At 41.9% G+C, this 17,998-nt stretch overlaps 1 protein-coding gene across 1 annotated transcript in view; it reads right to left on the reverse strand.

The window, feature by feature from the left end:
- prkar2aa (protein kinase, cAMP-dependent, regulatory, type II, alpha A) overlaps positions 1-17,998 on the reverse strand; it is a 318,459-nt gene that overhangs the window by 196,599 nt on the left and 103,862 nt on the right. Inside the window, exon 7 of the mRNA XM_072581837.1 lies at positions 6,013-6,245. Coding sequence (XP_072437938.1) covers positions 6,013-6,245 — 233 coding nt within the window. The remainder of the gene's footprint in view (positions 1-6,012; positions 6,246-17,998) is intronic.

Below are 17,998 nucleotides of genomic sequence, written 5' to 3' on the forward strand. Positions count from 1 at the left end.
TACACTGGAGCTGTACATGACTATCATTAGGCCATAACTGAAATAGGTCTGTACACAGACCACCACACTATAAGAAGGATGCGATTGCACTGGAGTGGGTGCAGTGGAGATTCACTAGGATGTTCTCTTAGTTGGAGCATTTTAGCTATGAAGAGAGACTGGATAAGCTCTGGTTGTTTCCTTTAAAACGAAGGCAGCTGGGGAGGCCACATAAGATTATAAGGGGTATGAACAGGGTAGACAAAAAGCATCTGTTCTCCTTTGTTGAAATGTCAATAACGAAGGGGTTAATTTTAAGGTGAAAGGCAGATTTAGAGAGGGCTTAAAGGAAACCCAAAGGGTAGTGGGAATCTGGAGTGCTTGGGAAGGTAGAAGTACAAAACCTCACAAACTTAAAAAAAGGTTTATGAATGAGCAAGTGAAATGCCATTGCATTTATGGTTACGGGTCAAGTGCTGGAAAATGGGATTATTATAGATGGATCAGCACGGACCAGAAAATCTGGAGGGCCTCTTCTGTGCTCTAAGACGGTCAGAATAGGAAGAGTATCCAAAAAGGAAATAGTGAGAGTGCAGGGCCAACATGTTCCTATGAAGTTGAAGGAGGGGTCAAAGTAGAAAAAAATCCTGGAAAACAAGGAACTTACAAGATTGATAAGGCAGAAAAAGTGACAGGAAATGCATGATAGATTCTGAGGACCCAAAATTCTGGAAACCCTAAAGGCACATGGAAAATACAAGTCTAACATAAAAAAGGAACTAGGTGAGAGAATAGGGAGCAAGAAAAAGAAGTGGCAGGTAAAATAAAAAGGAAAATCTAATCACTATATTAGGTGCAAGAGGATCACCAGGGAAAGAATAGGCACATTCGGGATCAAAGTGGTTGCGTGTGTGTGTGTGGAGTCAGAGGATGCGATTGAGATGTTTCTTTTAAAAAACGCCTGGGCTGGAGAATTTTAGCTATGACAGAATACTACAATAGACTAGGGTTGTTTTCCTACAGCAGGGAAGGCCGAGGGAAGCTGTCATAATTTGGTTCACTTCAATGAATGACACAGATATAGAGGAAGAAACATTTCCCCTTAGTAAAAGGGGTCAATAACCAAGGAACAAAGATTTAAAGGTTAGGCACAGGAAGTGCCTTTTCTCACCCAGAGGATGAGAATCTGGAACCCCACGTGAAAAGATGGTCGGGGCAGCAACGATCATAATATTTGAGAAACATTCAGATGAGCACACAAAAATCTCAAAACATGCAAGGCTACAGGTCACTTTCCGGAAAACAAGACTAAGGTAGATAAATGCTGGATGATTGGCAAGGACACAATGGGCCATGCTATAAGACTCCAGGGGTCAACATTGCCAGGTTACAAAATAAAGCATTCCTATAAAACTTGTGCAGGTTACTTGCACCCACATTCACGTGGACATTAAAATCTGCACATGCAGCACTTCAGAATTACAGGTGGTGCTCAAACCATTACAAAAGGACTTTAACACTGAAAATTAAGCACCAGTCAAAACAAAATTAAGTTTTTACTGGAGCTTAGTATCACTATGCAAGACTGAGTGCCATAGAATTATGACAGCCATTGGACCACAACTACCAACATTCAAAACAAACAAATGTAACAGGTACCAAAGTTACTGAATGAAATACCAGTGTTGTCACTCTGACATGACTGTGGTGCTTCTTTTACAATCAGTCCTCCAAATGGGTGAATTATTCACTGGGTATCTATCATTTTCAATCCTGGTGCCTGCCACAAAATGCACATTTTACCATACAATAAAAAAGGTCAAAAAGGATTAAAAGCTTAGCTGAAAAGGCTAAGCTATTCCCAAGTCTACTTTATTGCAAGCTGCTAAGCACAGCACTAACAGATCAAGGATACATTTGTTTCCACTGAAAATTATAAAATCATGCAAAAGCTATTGCATAAAAGGAGGTATTGGACCCATCTTTTTCATGCATTGTTCCGCCTTCCAGCTCATTTTAAGAGGGAGAGCTGGTGGGTGGGTGGGGGGAATATATCAAAGAAGAAAAAGAAATTACTTAACTATTCCCTCTAATAATTAATTGAAATCCATAAGTGTTTTCATCTACAGCAATACAAGTTTCAGTACTCAGTAGTGTGAACACTAAACTGAGCAATAGACAGACTTGTACATACATGAAATTATGTGCTTTTCAGTTATTGGAATGCAAATCACAGGAAATCATCCTTATGTATTTGCACTGAGTCAACCTAGAGAAAAAAAGACAGATGGACACCATGAAAATTATCTCCCATCCTGGGGTTTTGTCTATTAAAACAAAATGGCAGTAATACTGAAGCAGACTTGCAGAACCAAGACATTTAAAACCCAAATGCCGCCTGCAGGTTGTAGGCAACAGCAACAGCAAACAAGTGCTCAGAACATTCAAGTCAATCCCCAGAAAGAATTTACTTCAAACATACCAATTAGAATTGCACATAGTATTATGGACATTGTTTATGGGGCAAATGAAATATGAAGCATCAATAAACCTTCAAATACTTTAATACCATAAAACACAGGAACTGAAGTAGGCCATTCAGCCCATCAGATTTGCTCCAATGACATCATGGCTGATCTGATAATCCTCAGCTCCTCTTTCCTACTTTTTCCCCCATAACCCTCTATTTCCTTACTGATTAGCAAACTGTCTCAACCTTGAATATACTTAATGATGCAGTATCAACAACTCTCTGTAATAAGAAATGTTTCACAGATTCACTACCCTTAGAAGAAATTCCTCTTCATGTTCGTCAAAATGTGCAACCCCTTATACTGAGATTGTGCCTTCTGATACCAGACAAACAAGGGGAAACAATCCTCCAATTCTCTCAATCAAAATCAGTCCAGCACATCATGTAGACCAAATAAGTTTGAACAATTCAGTTCATTCGCGTGTAGGACTTCAACCCAGAACTCACTTAAAACTTCTTAGGCAATGTCACTGAGAAACCAAACAAAAGAGCTGTATTTAAATTACTGCATGTTACATTAGTACTTTGGTCTAGTTCTGAGATCAGGGCTCAGGTGGAGTACTCAGGAGAATTTGACTGAGCATCTAATTCATTCATCACCTCAAAGTGCTCAAGACTGGATATTCAAAACGGAGAATGTTCCATAGAAAAAAATACATCGACTTGACAAGCAGAAAGAGAGAAAATTCAAAGCAACCTGAAATCAATCATGCTTATCCACCATTTCTTTAAACTACTAAACCATTCCCAAATAGGCTGCTGGAATTCCAGTGAAAATATTAAGTAAGTGACAAACTGTTTCCATTCACAGAACCAGAAAATTTTTTTCAATCACACATATCATACAACATAACTCAAAACATGGTCTGCTTGTGCTAGTATTTAGTAACTTAAGTAGAGAAAATAAAATCTGCCACTTGAATTTACTAAGGGCATGAGAGTAATCTGTTATGTGCAAAAGACATGATTGCTCAATTGATGGTTTAGAAATGTCGAGCAATGTTAGTTTGGCAGCCACTACTCGCATCACAATTGCATCGTCTTGAACACTGAAAAAAATTCAAAGATCTAATACAGATTACAAACTACCTATTCATTTATCTGCAGCAATCTTCCCGAAAGTGATCCATAGTAGATGTAATATTTCCCTAGTCAAATGAACTATGGTATGTTTAGACTGCGGTGGAAAAAAAATTAAAAGTATTTTAAATAGGGACTGCAGCGACCTAAGAAAATTAAAGTATTCACTTGATACTCCCCTTCTGCAAAAAAAAATTCAAACACAAAAAAGGTAATAGTCCTCAAAGGTCTCTGAACCGATTAAATGAAAGGACTAAAATACACAGATGGACTTGAATGCAAACACGAAAAAACACTATTCTGATCAGACAAGAAGTTAGTGGGAAATCCAACTGCACTAGGGTTAACTTTGAATACTTTCACAAAATTAATTTTCAGTGCTGCAGAGACTGAAATGGCTTTTTCAAAAGCTAGCAAAAACAAAATACAAAACATTTCAGATGACAACGACTCAAAGCTGTCCACTTTCACAACATGAACCCCCAGCAAACTGACTTGGACTTTAAAGAGTTCATACTTCCCTTAACAGTCCTTTATACTTATCTTAGTATGTTGCTTCAAGTTTAAATTTAATTATACAAGGAAAACAAACTGCAGCCATATTAATCATTTAATTTCCTGCTCAGAAAGATCTTTCACCATCATGTAGAAATCATTGCTCTTAAAATTAGATTAGATTAGATTAGATTACTTACAGTGTGGAAACAGGCCCTTCGGCCCAACAAGTCCACACCGCCCCGCCGAAGCGTAACCCACCCATACCCCTACATGTACATCTACATCTACCCCTTACCTAACATTACGGCAATTTAGCATGGCCAATTCACCTGACCTGCACATCTTTGGACTGTGGGAGGAAACCGGAGCACCCGGAGGAAACCCACGCAGACACGGGGAGAACGTGCAAACTCCACACAGTCAAATATAGTATATTAAATCAACATAAAGTCACTGCTTAACTAACTCCATCCCAAACTACAAACCCTCATACAAACAATAAGACAAAATTAGTTTGCAATGAGCCATAAGCAGTGCAGCCTTCTGTATTTTGGGTGGCACGGTGGCACAGTGGTTAGCACTGGTGCCTCACAGCGCCAGAAACACGGTTCAATTCCCACCTCAGGCAACTGTCAGTGTGGAGTTTGCTTATTCTCCCAGTGACTGCGTGGGTTTCCTCCCACAGTCGAAAAAGGTGCAGGTTAGGTGAATTGGCCATGATAAATTGCCCGTAATGTTAGGTGAAGGGGTAAATCGAGGGAAATGGGTCTGGGTGGGTTGCTATGAGCTTGTTGGGCCGAAGGGCCAGTTTCCACACTGTAAATAATCTAATCTAATTTGTCACTTCCTCTGCAGGTGCTTGCACCTCTCCTTTATGATGGCTGCAAAAATGATCAACCACTTGTAATTATTTTTCTATACGGGACATCTTGGTGTTGAACCATTTAAAGATTGTAATTTCGTCTCGGCTCCATTTATCCAGTGGATTTAGTCCACCTCTTCATTCCGAACAAGCATGTCTTATCTTTCCTTCCTTTACCCATCAATGCATCCTCCTGAGGTGACAGAAAATTTACAATGCTTAATGTGGTCATTCAACCCATCATGTCCAAGCCAGTCAACAAAGGGCTATCCAGCTGAATTCTACTTCACTTCAATCTGCAGATCATGGATATTCATGTAAAGCCATTAAATGGAGATGCCAGTGTAGGGCTAGGGTGGACAAAGTCAGAAAGAGACAGTGAAGTGAGATCAGAATTGAGTATGTTGCTAGAAAAGCACAACAGGTCAGGCAGCAACCAAAGAGCAGAGTCAAAAGGAATGATGTTTCGGGCCTGAGCCCTTCATCAGGAATCTAGACAAAGTCCAACAGATTTACTTGAAACCACAAGCTTTTGTAGTACTGCTCCTTGGTAGCTTCACTTGACAAAGGAGCAGCACCACAAAAGCTTGTGATTTCAAGTAAACTGGCTGGATTATAAACTGATACCATGTGACTTTTGCATGGCCACTGCCTGAGGATTTCCAACTCCACTAAACCTTTTCAGGCAATGAGTTCCAAATTCCCCTCAACTCCAAACCATGACGTCCTTCCATCTTTGGCTAATCCTTTGTCAACCTTGGCTCTGCCACTGCGCTTTGTTGACAGACTTGTCCCTCAACCCTGTACGACCCACCTCCCTCACATCCACAGTCCATCCATCAGGTTTCTTGGATCACCTCCCTAACTTACCTGGAGGATCTCCTCTCCTACTTTGTCTTGCCTTTCTCTTCACCCCACAAAACCACATGGATCCCAGAAAGAGGTTAACTGTGCCATCCTCCTGAGGGTGTAACACAATCCCCCTTTCGTACCTCACCACCCCCTACCCCCCCTCCAAAACAAACACACACACAGGTGGCACTCATCTTGTGTCTCTCACCTTCGAAGTCGGACTCCGAGTCGGACTCGGAACCGTCGTCCCCGTTGGACTCGGTCTGCATGGGGTCGTCATTGTTGAAGCGGCGCCTGCCCCCGGCCCGCTCCTCCTTCTCCTTCAGCTCGGTGAAGTAGTCGATGGCGAACTCCACCAGGTCGGAGGGCCGGTGCCGGAGCACCTCCACCGTGTAGCCCTGCAGCAGGTCCGTCAGCCCGGGGGGGATCTCGATATTCATCCTCTCCAATGGTGGGGGTGGCGGGGGGAGGGGGAGGGAGAGTGGGGACGGGGGTCTCCTCTGAGGACGGAGAAGTGCGGGGGGGGGGGGGGGATATAATCCGCCTTAACGATACCCTCGATTATCAGCGACTAGTCGATAACCTCCTCACACCTCTCCCCCCCCCTCACTCCTTCCCCCCGCAGCAGCCTCCTCCTCCTCCTCTTCAATCCCGCCGATATCTCGGCTCCGAAATCAAACCGGCGCACGAGCCGATGTCGGCGATATCTAACCGATACCGTCCCGATTATTCACCGACTCTTCTGCATTTACCTCAGCCAAAGCGCGACTAGATCGTCCGGCGCGGTGGGTTTTTTGACGGATTCATCGGCTTTTTCTGTCGTGTTTTTGAAAAATGATAGCTGATTTGTAGCGTTTAATACAACATTTATTTATTTTTTCTCTGTTTCCTCGCTTGCTGCTGTCCAACGCCCGGTTCGTCCACTCGGGATCGAGCTCCGTTCCGGTAACCCCTCCCCCCTCCCCCAACAACGCTTCCACACCGCGCAATCAAACCTGCAGCGGGGCAGCCCCCTTATCGGCGTGTGTCTAGCCCAATGGCAGCCCGGGGGCGGGGCGGCTGGTGGACAGGTTGACCAATCGGGGCCGCGAAAATGGTGGGCGGATCCCTCCCGGCTCCGCCTCACCCCCACTGCGAGCAGGTGCGGTTGCGCTCCGCGTTCCCCTCCAATCCCATCTCACTCTCCCGCCGCCGCGCTGATTGGCAGGCATCCGCCGGCCAATCAGAGAGGCCAATCCGCCATTGACGTCATCAAGGCAACCTCTGGTTTACCCTCCACTGGTTGCCATGGGAACGGCTGGTCCAAAAAAAACAAAAGGGGAGATTCCCCAGCCTGGGAATTCCTGCAATAAGATGCCTTTAGAAGAGAAAGGACTTCCCTTCCTTCTTGTCCAGTTCTTCCCCTTCTCACACTTTACAACAATAGTTAAAATCACACAACACCAGGTTACAGTCCAACAGGTTTATTTGGAAGTGCTTCCAAATACACCTGTTGAATTATAACCTGGTGTTGTGTGAATTTTAACATTGTCCACCCCCAATCCAACACCACTCCTCCATATCCTCTTTACATCAATTGTGTTTTCAGCTGCTGTTTGATTTTTCTTAGGGTGTTTTGAATGCAGTAATCTCTATGTCACCAAAACTAAATGCCAAGAGTGGCTATAAACCCTCATCAAGAGTGAGTTTCATTCGCATGACACTGTAATCTTTTGCTACTAATTCTGTGTCTTATGGTCTTGCTCCACAATGGTTTCATTGTCATCATTGGACTCTGAATTCCAGGATTTATTAAATTGAAATTCTACAGTCTGCCACGATGGGAGTCTAAACATTACATCTAGGATGTTGTGGTTCTGTTCGCCGAGCTGGGAATTTGTGTTGCAAACGTTTCGTCCCCTGTCTAGGTGACATCCTCAGTGCTTGGGAGCCTCCTGTAAAGCACTTCTGTGATGTTTCCTCTGGCATATCTTCTCACAAACTTTGGTTACATCTAGGATACACGATGGTTTCTTGTGGGACACCCAACTAGACATTTGTTTTTTTAAATTCATTTTTGGGTGTGGGCATCACTGGCTGGCCAGCATTTATTGCCCATCCCTAGTTGTCTTTGAGAAGGTGGTGGTGAGCTGAAATCTTGAACAGCTGCAGTCCATGTGTTGTAGGTCGACCCACAATGCCCTCAGGAAGGGAATTCCAGGATTTTGATCCAGTGATAGTAAAGGAATGGTGATATATTTCCATGTGAGAATGGTGAATAGCTCGGAAGGGAATTTGCAGGTGGTGGTGGTGTTCCACCTGATGAAGGAGCGGCGCTCCGAAAGTTAGTACTTCCAATTAAACCTGTTGGACTATAAGCTGGTGGTGTGTTATTTTTAACTTTGTACACCCAGTCCAACACCAGCATCTCCAAATCAAGACTTTGTATTTGTCCTTCTACAGTACCTGGAAATGGTCATGGCTTTGAAAGGCGGTATGTAAAGATGTTTATTGAAAGATGCATTACGTTGTCCTAACATGAATAACAACTTGGAGAGGAGAAAGTGAGGACTGCAGATGCTGGAGATCCCGAAACGTCGATTCTCCTGTTCCTTGGATGCTGCCTGACAAACTTATCGCATTTCCAACGTCCCTCCCCCAAGTCCCTCCTCCCTATTTTTTATCTTAGCCTGCTGGACACACTTTCCTCATTCCTGAAGAAGGGCTCATGCCCGAAACATCGATTCTCCTGCTCCTTGGATGCTGCCTGACCTGCTGCGCTTTTCCAGCAACACATTTTCAGCTAACAATTTGGAGAGGCTAGGAAACACATCCCTCCAACCCCGATCAGTCATTTATGTCCTTTTGAGTGGAGCTTATTTCATGACACAACTTAACCTTTACAGGAACAAACTGGCTTATACAACATTATGCAAGCTCATTTGCATACAAAGGATAAGTATCTATGACCAAGGTAACTCACCCATGATACTGTTCTCCTTTGTTCTGACTACTGTGTGCTTCAAGCACAGTGAGCTGGAGTGATAATATGTACTCATTTCTGATGAAGGGCTCCTGCCCGAAATGTCAATTTTCCTGCTCCTCAAATGCTGCCTGATCTGCTGTGCATTTCCAGCACCACTCTAATCTTGACGCTGATTATATGTATTGCTGAAAATTAAGATCCTGATGTAACTCTCACTCTTGCCTTCTGTAAGCAATGTTGGCAGAGAGGCTGAAGTGCATCATCAACACCAGACATCATATTTTAATTTAAGTTTTATTTAGACTTGTGTTTTTGTCACAGTGAATTAATAGTTCCCCTCTCACCCAGTGCCAAAAAGAAGTTTTAGCATGCACCCATGAGGGAAACATACAAGTAACAAGATACATAGGGAAGAAAAAGTCAGCTGATGTCCATTAACCTGCCATTACTATGCAAACTGGTTCAGGTGAACATGGGACACAGTAGTTCCTTAACCCTCAGCTGCAGAATATCCACAACTCCTTATAAACATAGAAGCAACGATTTGGCCAACCAGGAGAAAGTGAGGATTGCAGATGCTGGAGATTGGAGTCGAGAGCGTGGTGCTGGAAAAGCACAGCAGGTCAGGCAGCATCCGAGGCGCAGAAAAATCGACATTCCAAGCAAAAGCCCTTCATCAGGAATCAGCCTAGTCTGTCATTCAGCATTATCATGACTGATTCTCAATATCATAATCCCACTTTCTCTCCATACCCTTTGGCACATTTAGCTTCTAGAAATCTATTTTTCTTAAACATGTTGCCTGGTCTGGAGTGTTTTTGTTCTGGAGAGATGTTGGGTAAACTCAGATTCCTTTCACCTGGAAAGTCGAAGGCTAAGGAGCGACCTGATAGCGGTCTACCAAATTATGAGAGGCATTATTAGGTGGATAGTCAGAGGCTTTTTGCCAGGTAAAAAGGTCAACTACGAAAGTGCACAAATTCAGGATGAGAGGGAGAAAGTTGAGGGGAGAAGTGCAGGGAAAATCTTTGACCTAGATGCGGATGAGTGCCTGGAACACATTACCAGTGGAGGTAGTGGAAGCAGGCATGTTAGAAATGTTTAAGGTATATGTTGATAGACACGTGAATGGGAGGCGAATGGAGGAATAGAAACCAAGCTTGGGCAATAAATAGCAGGTCTAAATAAGGATTAGAAATGGACACAGGCTTGTGGGTCGAAGGGCCTGTTCCTGTGTTGTATTGAATTAAATTGAATTGTATATATTCAGTGACTCGATGCCCACAGCTTACTTTGGTGTGGAATTCAACTGGTTCACTAACCTTTGAGTGAAGGAATTACTCCTATTCCAGTCCAAATGGTCTACACCATATTCTGAAATTGTGATCCTTTATTCTGGACTCCCTAGTCATAGAGATGTACTGCATGAAAACAGACCCTTCGGTCCAACTTTTCCATGCTGACCAGATATCCTAAATAAATCTAGCCCCATTTGCCAGCATTTGGTCCATATCCCTCCAAGCCTTTTCTATTCATATACCCATCCAGATGCCTTTTAAATGTTATAATTGTACCAGCCTCTACAACGTCCTCTGGCTGCTCATTGCATACAGGCACCACTCTCTGCATGAAAAAATTTGCCCCTTAAGTCCCTTTTAAGTCTCTCCTCTCACACCTTAAACGTATGCCCTCTACTTTTGAATTGCCACACCTGAGGAAAAAGAGCTTGTCCATTTACCCTATCCAGGCCACTCATGATTTTATAAACCTCTATCAGGCCACCCCTTCAGTCTCCGATGCTCCAAGCAAAGTACCCCCAATCTATTCAACCTCTCCCTATAGCTCAAACACTCCCAATCTTGCCATTTTGTCACAATTTTATACAAATCAATGAAATCCTCTGTCATTCCTTGAAACATCAGTGATTCTTGGCCGAGTCAACCCAATCTCTCCTCAAATCACAAATCTGCCGCCCCAGGAATCAGTCTGGTGAACTTTTGCTGCTGTCCTTCGTATGGCAAGTATATCTTTTTTTAGATAAGGCAACCAGTTTCAACTGAGCAAAGGTTGTGAGATTCCACACTTAAAATTCTCCCAAAATATAACTGGTAATGTCTGAAACCGGAATAAAAATGACATGTACAATATGAAGATATTAGATTTCTTTTGAACTTGCATTATAAATCCATTGCCTGTTGTATCACTAAATCAGAACATTCAGCCTTGAAGCAGAAGAAGCCAAGCAGCAGTGTCATTGAAGTGTTCAAACTGTTGAGTAGTTTAGATAGAGTGATTAAGAAGGATCTATTTCACTAAGTAGGGAGGTCAGTAACCAGGGGCATAGAATTGATGTACAAGCAAAATACCAAGTATGCTGGAGATCTGAAATAAAAGCAGACGGTAGCACAGAGGAAAAGAAATGGGGAGTATGTTCTGAATTTGTGAAATTGGTTTATGTTTGTGTTGAAGAGATTTTTTCCACCCTGAGACAGATAGAGGTTTGGAACTCACAGTTTGAATGAATGGTAGAGTTAGAAACCATCATTGAATTTTTTATAAAAAGATCACTCTTAGATATGCACATGAAGTATGATAATGTAAAACTTGCCTCACATATCTCCTATAAACTTTTTCCCTTTTTAAACCTACGTCCCGTGGTATTTGACATTTTTATCTTGGGAAAGTGACTTCAACTGTCCACCTAATCCATGCCTCTCATAATTTTATATAATTTTGTCAGGTTACCCCTCAGACTCTGAGGCTCTAGTGAAGACAATTCACTTCCTTTGACTCCATGTACAAATTCCTTCCTTGAGTGAACCTACCCTTTCCATAGTTATCCTCTTGCTTCTAGGACAGTTAAGTGACTGCTGGACATGCACATGGACAGCAGTGAATTGAGGGATGCGTAGGTTAGGTTATTTTATTTTAGGTTAGGTTTAATCCTTGGCACAACATTGTGGGCTGAAGGGCCTGTTCTGTGCTGTACTTTTCTTTGTTCTATTTTCTACATGTATAAAATGCCTCCTTAATCCTGCTTGCCAAGGATATTTCTTGGCTCCTTTTTTGGTCCTCCAACTTGTTTGTTTAATTTCTTTCTTGTTTCCTTTATATTCTTCAAGGACCTTGTCTGATTTAAGTTTCCTAAACCTGACATATGCTTCCTTTTCTTTTTGACTAACGTTTCAATATGTATTGTCATCCAGGGTTCCTGAATTTTGCCATCCATCTTTCATCCTTACAGGAAGTTCTTCGTCCCGAACTCTGTTCAACTGGCCTTTAACAAACTCCCACATGTCAGATGTGGATTTCCCCTGAAACAGCCATTCAAGCAATCCAGTTAACACTCATCAGGTTGATTCCTGGAATGAAGATGTTGTTTCATGAGGAAACACTGTACACTTTGAATCTAGACTCATTGGAGTTCAGCAGAATAGTTGGTAATCTTACTGAAACATATAGGCTTCTGTGAAGTCTTGACAGATTAAATGCTAATGTTTCCTTGGGGTATTCCAGAACCAAGGGGTAATGTATCAAAATAAGACCATGTCAAATAACCATTCATCTTTGGAATTTTCTACATCAGCAAACAATGGAGGCTGGGCCATTGAATATATGTTACGATAGGAGATCAGAACCCTGAAGTACATAGACATTCCTAATTTGTGTTTTGAAAATGTGTTTTTTAAAAAGAAGGCAGATACAGTCAAAAATGGCTACAGATGTAAGTTATATCTTTCTAGAGAATGAGACTGATGGAATGCAGCACCTAAAATGTCAAAGGAACTTCAAGTACACAGAACTGAGATCTCTTGTCACTGCCAAGATAACAAGAGGCTGACATATCCTGCTCAACATCAAGCCAGCCCCTGAGGATTATGTCCCAAACTGCAGACACATTTTATGTTTTTTCTCTTTGCAGAATACATAAGGACAGAAGGTTAAAAATCCAGCTTCAATTCTACTGGAGGGACTTGTGAGACTGAACCTTCTCGAAAGTGTTAGCCTGAATTCAAACATTTGCAAGCTGTGAAAGTCACAACCAAAAAACTATCACCAAGTTATCCCTGTGCTACAGATAAAGACTTTCTTCCACACTGAGTGTGAAAATTCAGCGAGCTCACTGGACAACAAAAGGGAGATCCTTTCTAACTCCGGTGTTGCAAGCCAGTTAAAAAAATCAGGACGAAAGAACTTTAATCAATCCACAAAACCAAAAATCTGGAAAATCATCTGTTCAACTGCCAATATCAACACCACTGACGCAGCCCACTAATGATCAGAAGATCACGTGATCTGCTCGTCACAACTTAGTGATTGATCTTTATACTTTTAACTTCTTTGCTCACCTCTTAATTGTAATCTGCGTATATATGCATGAATGACCAATTCTTGTCATGTTTACTAAGTAATAATCTCACTTTCCTTTTAACTTCAAGATTGCAGGTTAAATTGGCTCCTTTTAAAACATAAATTCATTTGGGTCTGGGAGAAAGACATTGAGTCAGAGAGTCATACAGCACAGAAACAGACCCTTCGGTTCAACCAGTCCATGCCAAACATAATCCCAAACTAAACTAGTCCCACCTGCCTGCTCCTGGCCTAAATCTCTCCAGACCTTTCCAATTCATGTCCTTATCTAAGTATCCTTTAACTGTTGTAATTGCACCCGCATCACTTCCTCAGGAAGTTCATTCCACATGCAAACTACCATGTGTGTAAAAAATTTGTTCCTCATATCTTTTTTAATCTCTCTCCTCTCATCTTATAAATATGTCCCCAGTCTAGAAATCCCCTATCCTAGGGAAAACACCACTACCATTAATCCAATCTATACCCCTCATGATTTCATAAACCTCTATAAGGGCACATCTCAATCTCCAGTGAAATAAGTCTTAGCCTATCCAGCCTCTCTTTATAACTCAAACCTTCCATATTTGGCAACATCCTGCTAAATCTCTTCTGAACCCTCTCTACCTTAATAATATTCTTCCTGTGACAGGGTAACCAGATGTGGACACAATACTCCAGAAAGTCTCACCAATGTCCCATACAATCTCAACATGATTTCCCAACTCCTATACTCGAAGGAGTGAGCAATGAAGGCAAGCGTGCTAATCGCCTTTTAACCACCCTGTCTACATGTGATGCAAGCTTCAAAGAATTATGTACTTGAACCCTAGGTCCCTCTTTTCTACAACACTACACAAGGCCCTACCATTAATTGTATAAGTCCTGCATTTAGTTGTTGTACCAAACTGCAATACTTGCATTTATCCAAGTTGAACTCATCTGCCATTTTTCAAGGGACCCTTTACCAATTAACCTTATTGCAACCAATCAAGGCAAGGGGAGGGGAATGTCCCTAAATAAATAAGGGGAAACCAATTCATTCCTCCTCACTTAGGAGCTGAACAGTTTGGGGTATATCGTCTGGGACCATATAAAATTGGGTAAAGGGTATGGTCGTAACATAGAATTAGACAGATCTTTGACCTAAAGGAGTCAAGGGTCATGTAGCACAAGCAGCGAAATGGAGGCGAAAGTTACAATCAGATTAGCCACTATTTTAATGAATGGCAGAGCGTGCTCAAAGGGCCAAATGGCCTTCTCTTGATCTTAATTCTTGTGTTCTTAATTATGAAATCTGTTATATTTTCTTTAAAAGGTGTACACAGTATGTCAGTTTGAGAGTAAACATTATTGCAGCTGCAAACGGGTCAGCGTGACCCTCTGGGAGGGTTACACTTCCAATATTTAGGTCTTCAGCAACAGTTCTTTTGCCAGACTGAACAATAACAATCAGTTCTTTTTAATATGTCATTAGATTATTATTTCTAAAAAAAATCTTCAAAGTGTGCAGCAAATTATAAAGATGTTAACTCACCTGCACATCATGTGTTCAAACCCAAAGCCAGAACAATACAATAGATCTTTTTCTCTCCCTCTTAGCAGCAGCAATAAAGGTTTGGAGCCAATGGCATTTACTCAGTCCCAACACAGTTTGCAGTTCCCACCAACTCCAATTGGACAAAGACAGAACTTACATGTGCGTTACCCTTTCTTGACTGCAACATGTCTCAATGTTTTTCTGCCAAATAAATATTTCTGAAACTAGTGCACAATCACTTCTTGCAAACAGTGCTATCACAACCATCATCTTTTTAGAGTCATTGAGATGTACAGCATGGAAACAGACCTTTCAGTCCAACTCATCCATACTGACCAGAATTAATCTCGTCCCATTTGCCAGAATTTTGCCCATATCCCTCTAAACCCTTCCTATTCATTTACCCATCCAGATGCCTATTAAATTGTCCAGTCTCCACCACTTCCTCTGGCAGCTCATTCCATACACACACCACCCTTTGTGTGAGCAAGTTAGTTTTCAGATATGTATTGGTCAGGACACAGGGGAAAGCTCCCCCACTTTTACACAATAGTGGCCATGGAAGCTTTAGCATTCACCTAAAAGGGCAGGCAGGGTCTTACATAACAGCTAAGAGCAGGGGTAGGCAACACAGTCTCTCTGGCCTGCTCTGCCATTTAATATAATCATGGCTGACCTTAACACGGCCTCATAGAACATGGAACATTACAGCGCACTAGAGGCCCTTCAGCCCTCAATGTTGTGCCAACCTGTGAAGCCCATCTAACCTATACTATTCCATTCTCATCCATATGCCTATTCAATGACTATTTAAATGTCCTTAAAATTGGTGAGACTACTACTGTTGCAGGCAGTGCTTTCCACATCCCTACTACTCTCTGAGTAAAGAAACTACCTCTGACATCTCCCCTTTCCTGCTCGCTCTCCATAACCCACAACTCATTAGTAATTAAAAGTAATTAAATCTTCTTAAATTTACTCAGTATCACAATAGAATAGAATAGCAAATTATTCTCATTTGTATTTATGAAAATACAATGAAATGTGTATAAGTTGCCATAATTTGGCACCTTTTTAATTACAACAATTATAAAAACAAATAATTGAGACAAAGTTAGGACAAAGTTCATCTTTTGCACCACCTCCTGGGGGTCCTGGGTTGATGGAGTGATTATGGGATGCCGCTGCCAAAGCAAGGGTTTCCAGACCGTACCCACCACACTGCCACTGCCGAAACTGACACCGAATCCACTGCAAGACCGCCATAGCAAGGAGGAACGGACCGGACCCACCAAGTCATCAACGGAGAAGCCGTCATCACACATTTGCCACATATTGCCGCCACAGCCATGAGGAACAAACAAGAGCCGCTATGCTGCCACCGCTATACCCACCACTGCAACACTGTCAGGAGGAACAGACCCCAACCCACTGATGATGAAGCCTTGGTCACTATGGCCATGAGGAATGGACATCCAGATCCACAAGGTTGCCACCGCTGCAACATGCCCTCACAATTGCCTTCCTCAACTATAGCCACAGAAAAGAAGAAAAGGTGAACTTTGATGCAAAAGAGAAATGAAGAAACAAAACATAAAAAAGAAGAATGTGGCCAGCCGGGAGAGGCACTGCCATCAGTATCCACTGCACTCTGACAGCAGTAAGTTTCCCAGACCCTTTCCCTAACATTGCATTTGAAAGACATTATTTCCTGACAGTGTAGCATTCCTTCAGTATTGCAGTAGAGCACTGGCCTAGAGTAAGGTCTTAGGTCTCCGGTTTGAGGACTTGCACCCATAAAAAAGCCACTCATTGAGCCACAGCATTGGCTAGTCTCAATCCACAACATGAAGGTTGCATTTGACTAAGGATCACCTTCAAGCAAATTTCACTTGGCATGTAACTTTCGCAGCTGACCCTTAGCCTCATCTGGTCAAATGTAATGCTGAAATATTCAATTTCTCAGCACTTAACTTCCCCTCCCCATGCTCAAAATGTATTCCTCAGTCAAAATGAAAAGTGTCATTTGCTACATAATTGAAAATTTAGCTTGCTTAAAAGTGAAGGAAAGGCCAAAATAAAACAAGAGCTGTAAATTACTGACTTCAGTGGGTGTCGAAAGTTCACATCATGTTAATACATGAGAGACGTTCTTGGAAATTAAATGTTGCTGATGCTTCTTTTATGATTTTAGAAAAGGTCAAGATACTTAGAAAGCTGCAACATGTTGACCAAATATTATGTATCAAGAAGCTCTTCTTTATCCCATCTAAAGTGAGTTATATGGCAATATGTTTCAATGGGTCCATGAATTTGGCAATACTTAGGTCCAAAGAGTAAAATTTTGCTTTTGTTTCTCAAGGTACAGTGTGGTAGGTGCAGATGCTGCAAATTGGGCATGCACTTGCAATCCCAGGATACTTTCCCATCAGACCAAAACTCTGTGGTAGAAGAGCTAGAGATGAGAACTTCCCCTTAAATTTCTACTTCACTAGAACTGAGAGTGGGGAAGTGTCAGGCACAGTCAATTAGGGAAAAGTAGCGTGTCACACAAGTGCAGACAATAACAATCTTCAACAAGAGAAAACCCAAACATCTTCCTTTAAGCTTCACTAGCATTGTCATAATTGAATCTCCCACCATTAATGTCCTGGCGGTTGCCGTTGATCAGAAATGTATCTGGACCAGCAATCTAAATAATTTGGGTACACGAGCAAAGCAGAGTTTGGGAATTCTGCAACAGATAACCCAACTCCTGACTCCCTAGCATTAACAGCTGGTTGGTTATGTTGTTAAAAATATACAGAAACTGGGCAATGTTTGACAAAGGACTAAGCCTACAGATGTATAAGTCAGGTTTCTTCCATGTGTCCTGGAGAGAGAGTATTTAGTACCCACTGGTAAATGGTATTCTGAATTAAATTTGATAAGGTTCTTTAAAAACTTGGCTTTTTATTAGATTGCCATTATAAGCTGAAGCCAATGTCTTAATTAGTTAATGTGTTTTCAAAAGTGTACAATATATGTCCTGGTCCCTGAGACTCAGGTACCAGGTGCTAGAGTGCATCATCAGCTCAGGATTTTAATTTACTTCAATTCATCATCTTTATTTTGTTCCAATAGCCTTTAATAGCCTGTTTAATTAGTTATTTATTTTCAGTGTATAACGAAGCTGGAGGGATCTGGTGGCACAGTGGTAGTGCCCTTTCTTCTGAGCCAGGAGGCCTGGGTTCAAATCCCACCTGCTTTAGTGCTGTTAACACATTTGACCATATTTATTAAAAAATATCTGGAAGGAAGTCACCTAGATTAGTTGTTAAAAATCACACGACACCAGGT

This window comes from Chiloscyllium punctatum, chromosome 12 (assembly GCF_047496795.1).
Source record: "Chiloscyllium punctatum isolate Juve2018m chromosome 12, sChiPun1.3, whole genome shotgun sequence".
Classification (NCBI taxonomy): Eukaryota; Metazoa; Chordata; class Chondrichthyes; order Orectolobiformes; family Hemiscylliidae; genus Chiloscyllium; species Chiloscyllium punctatum.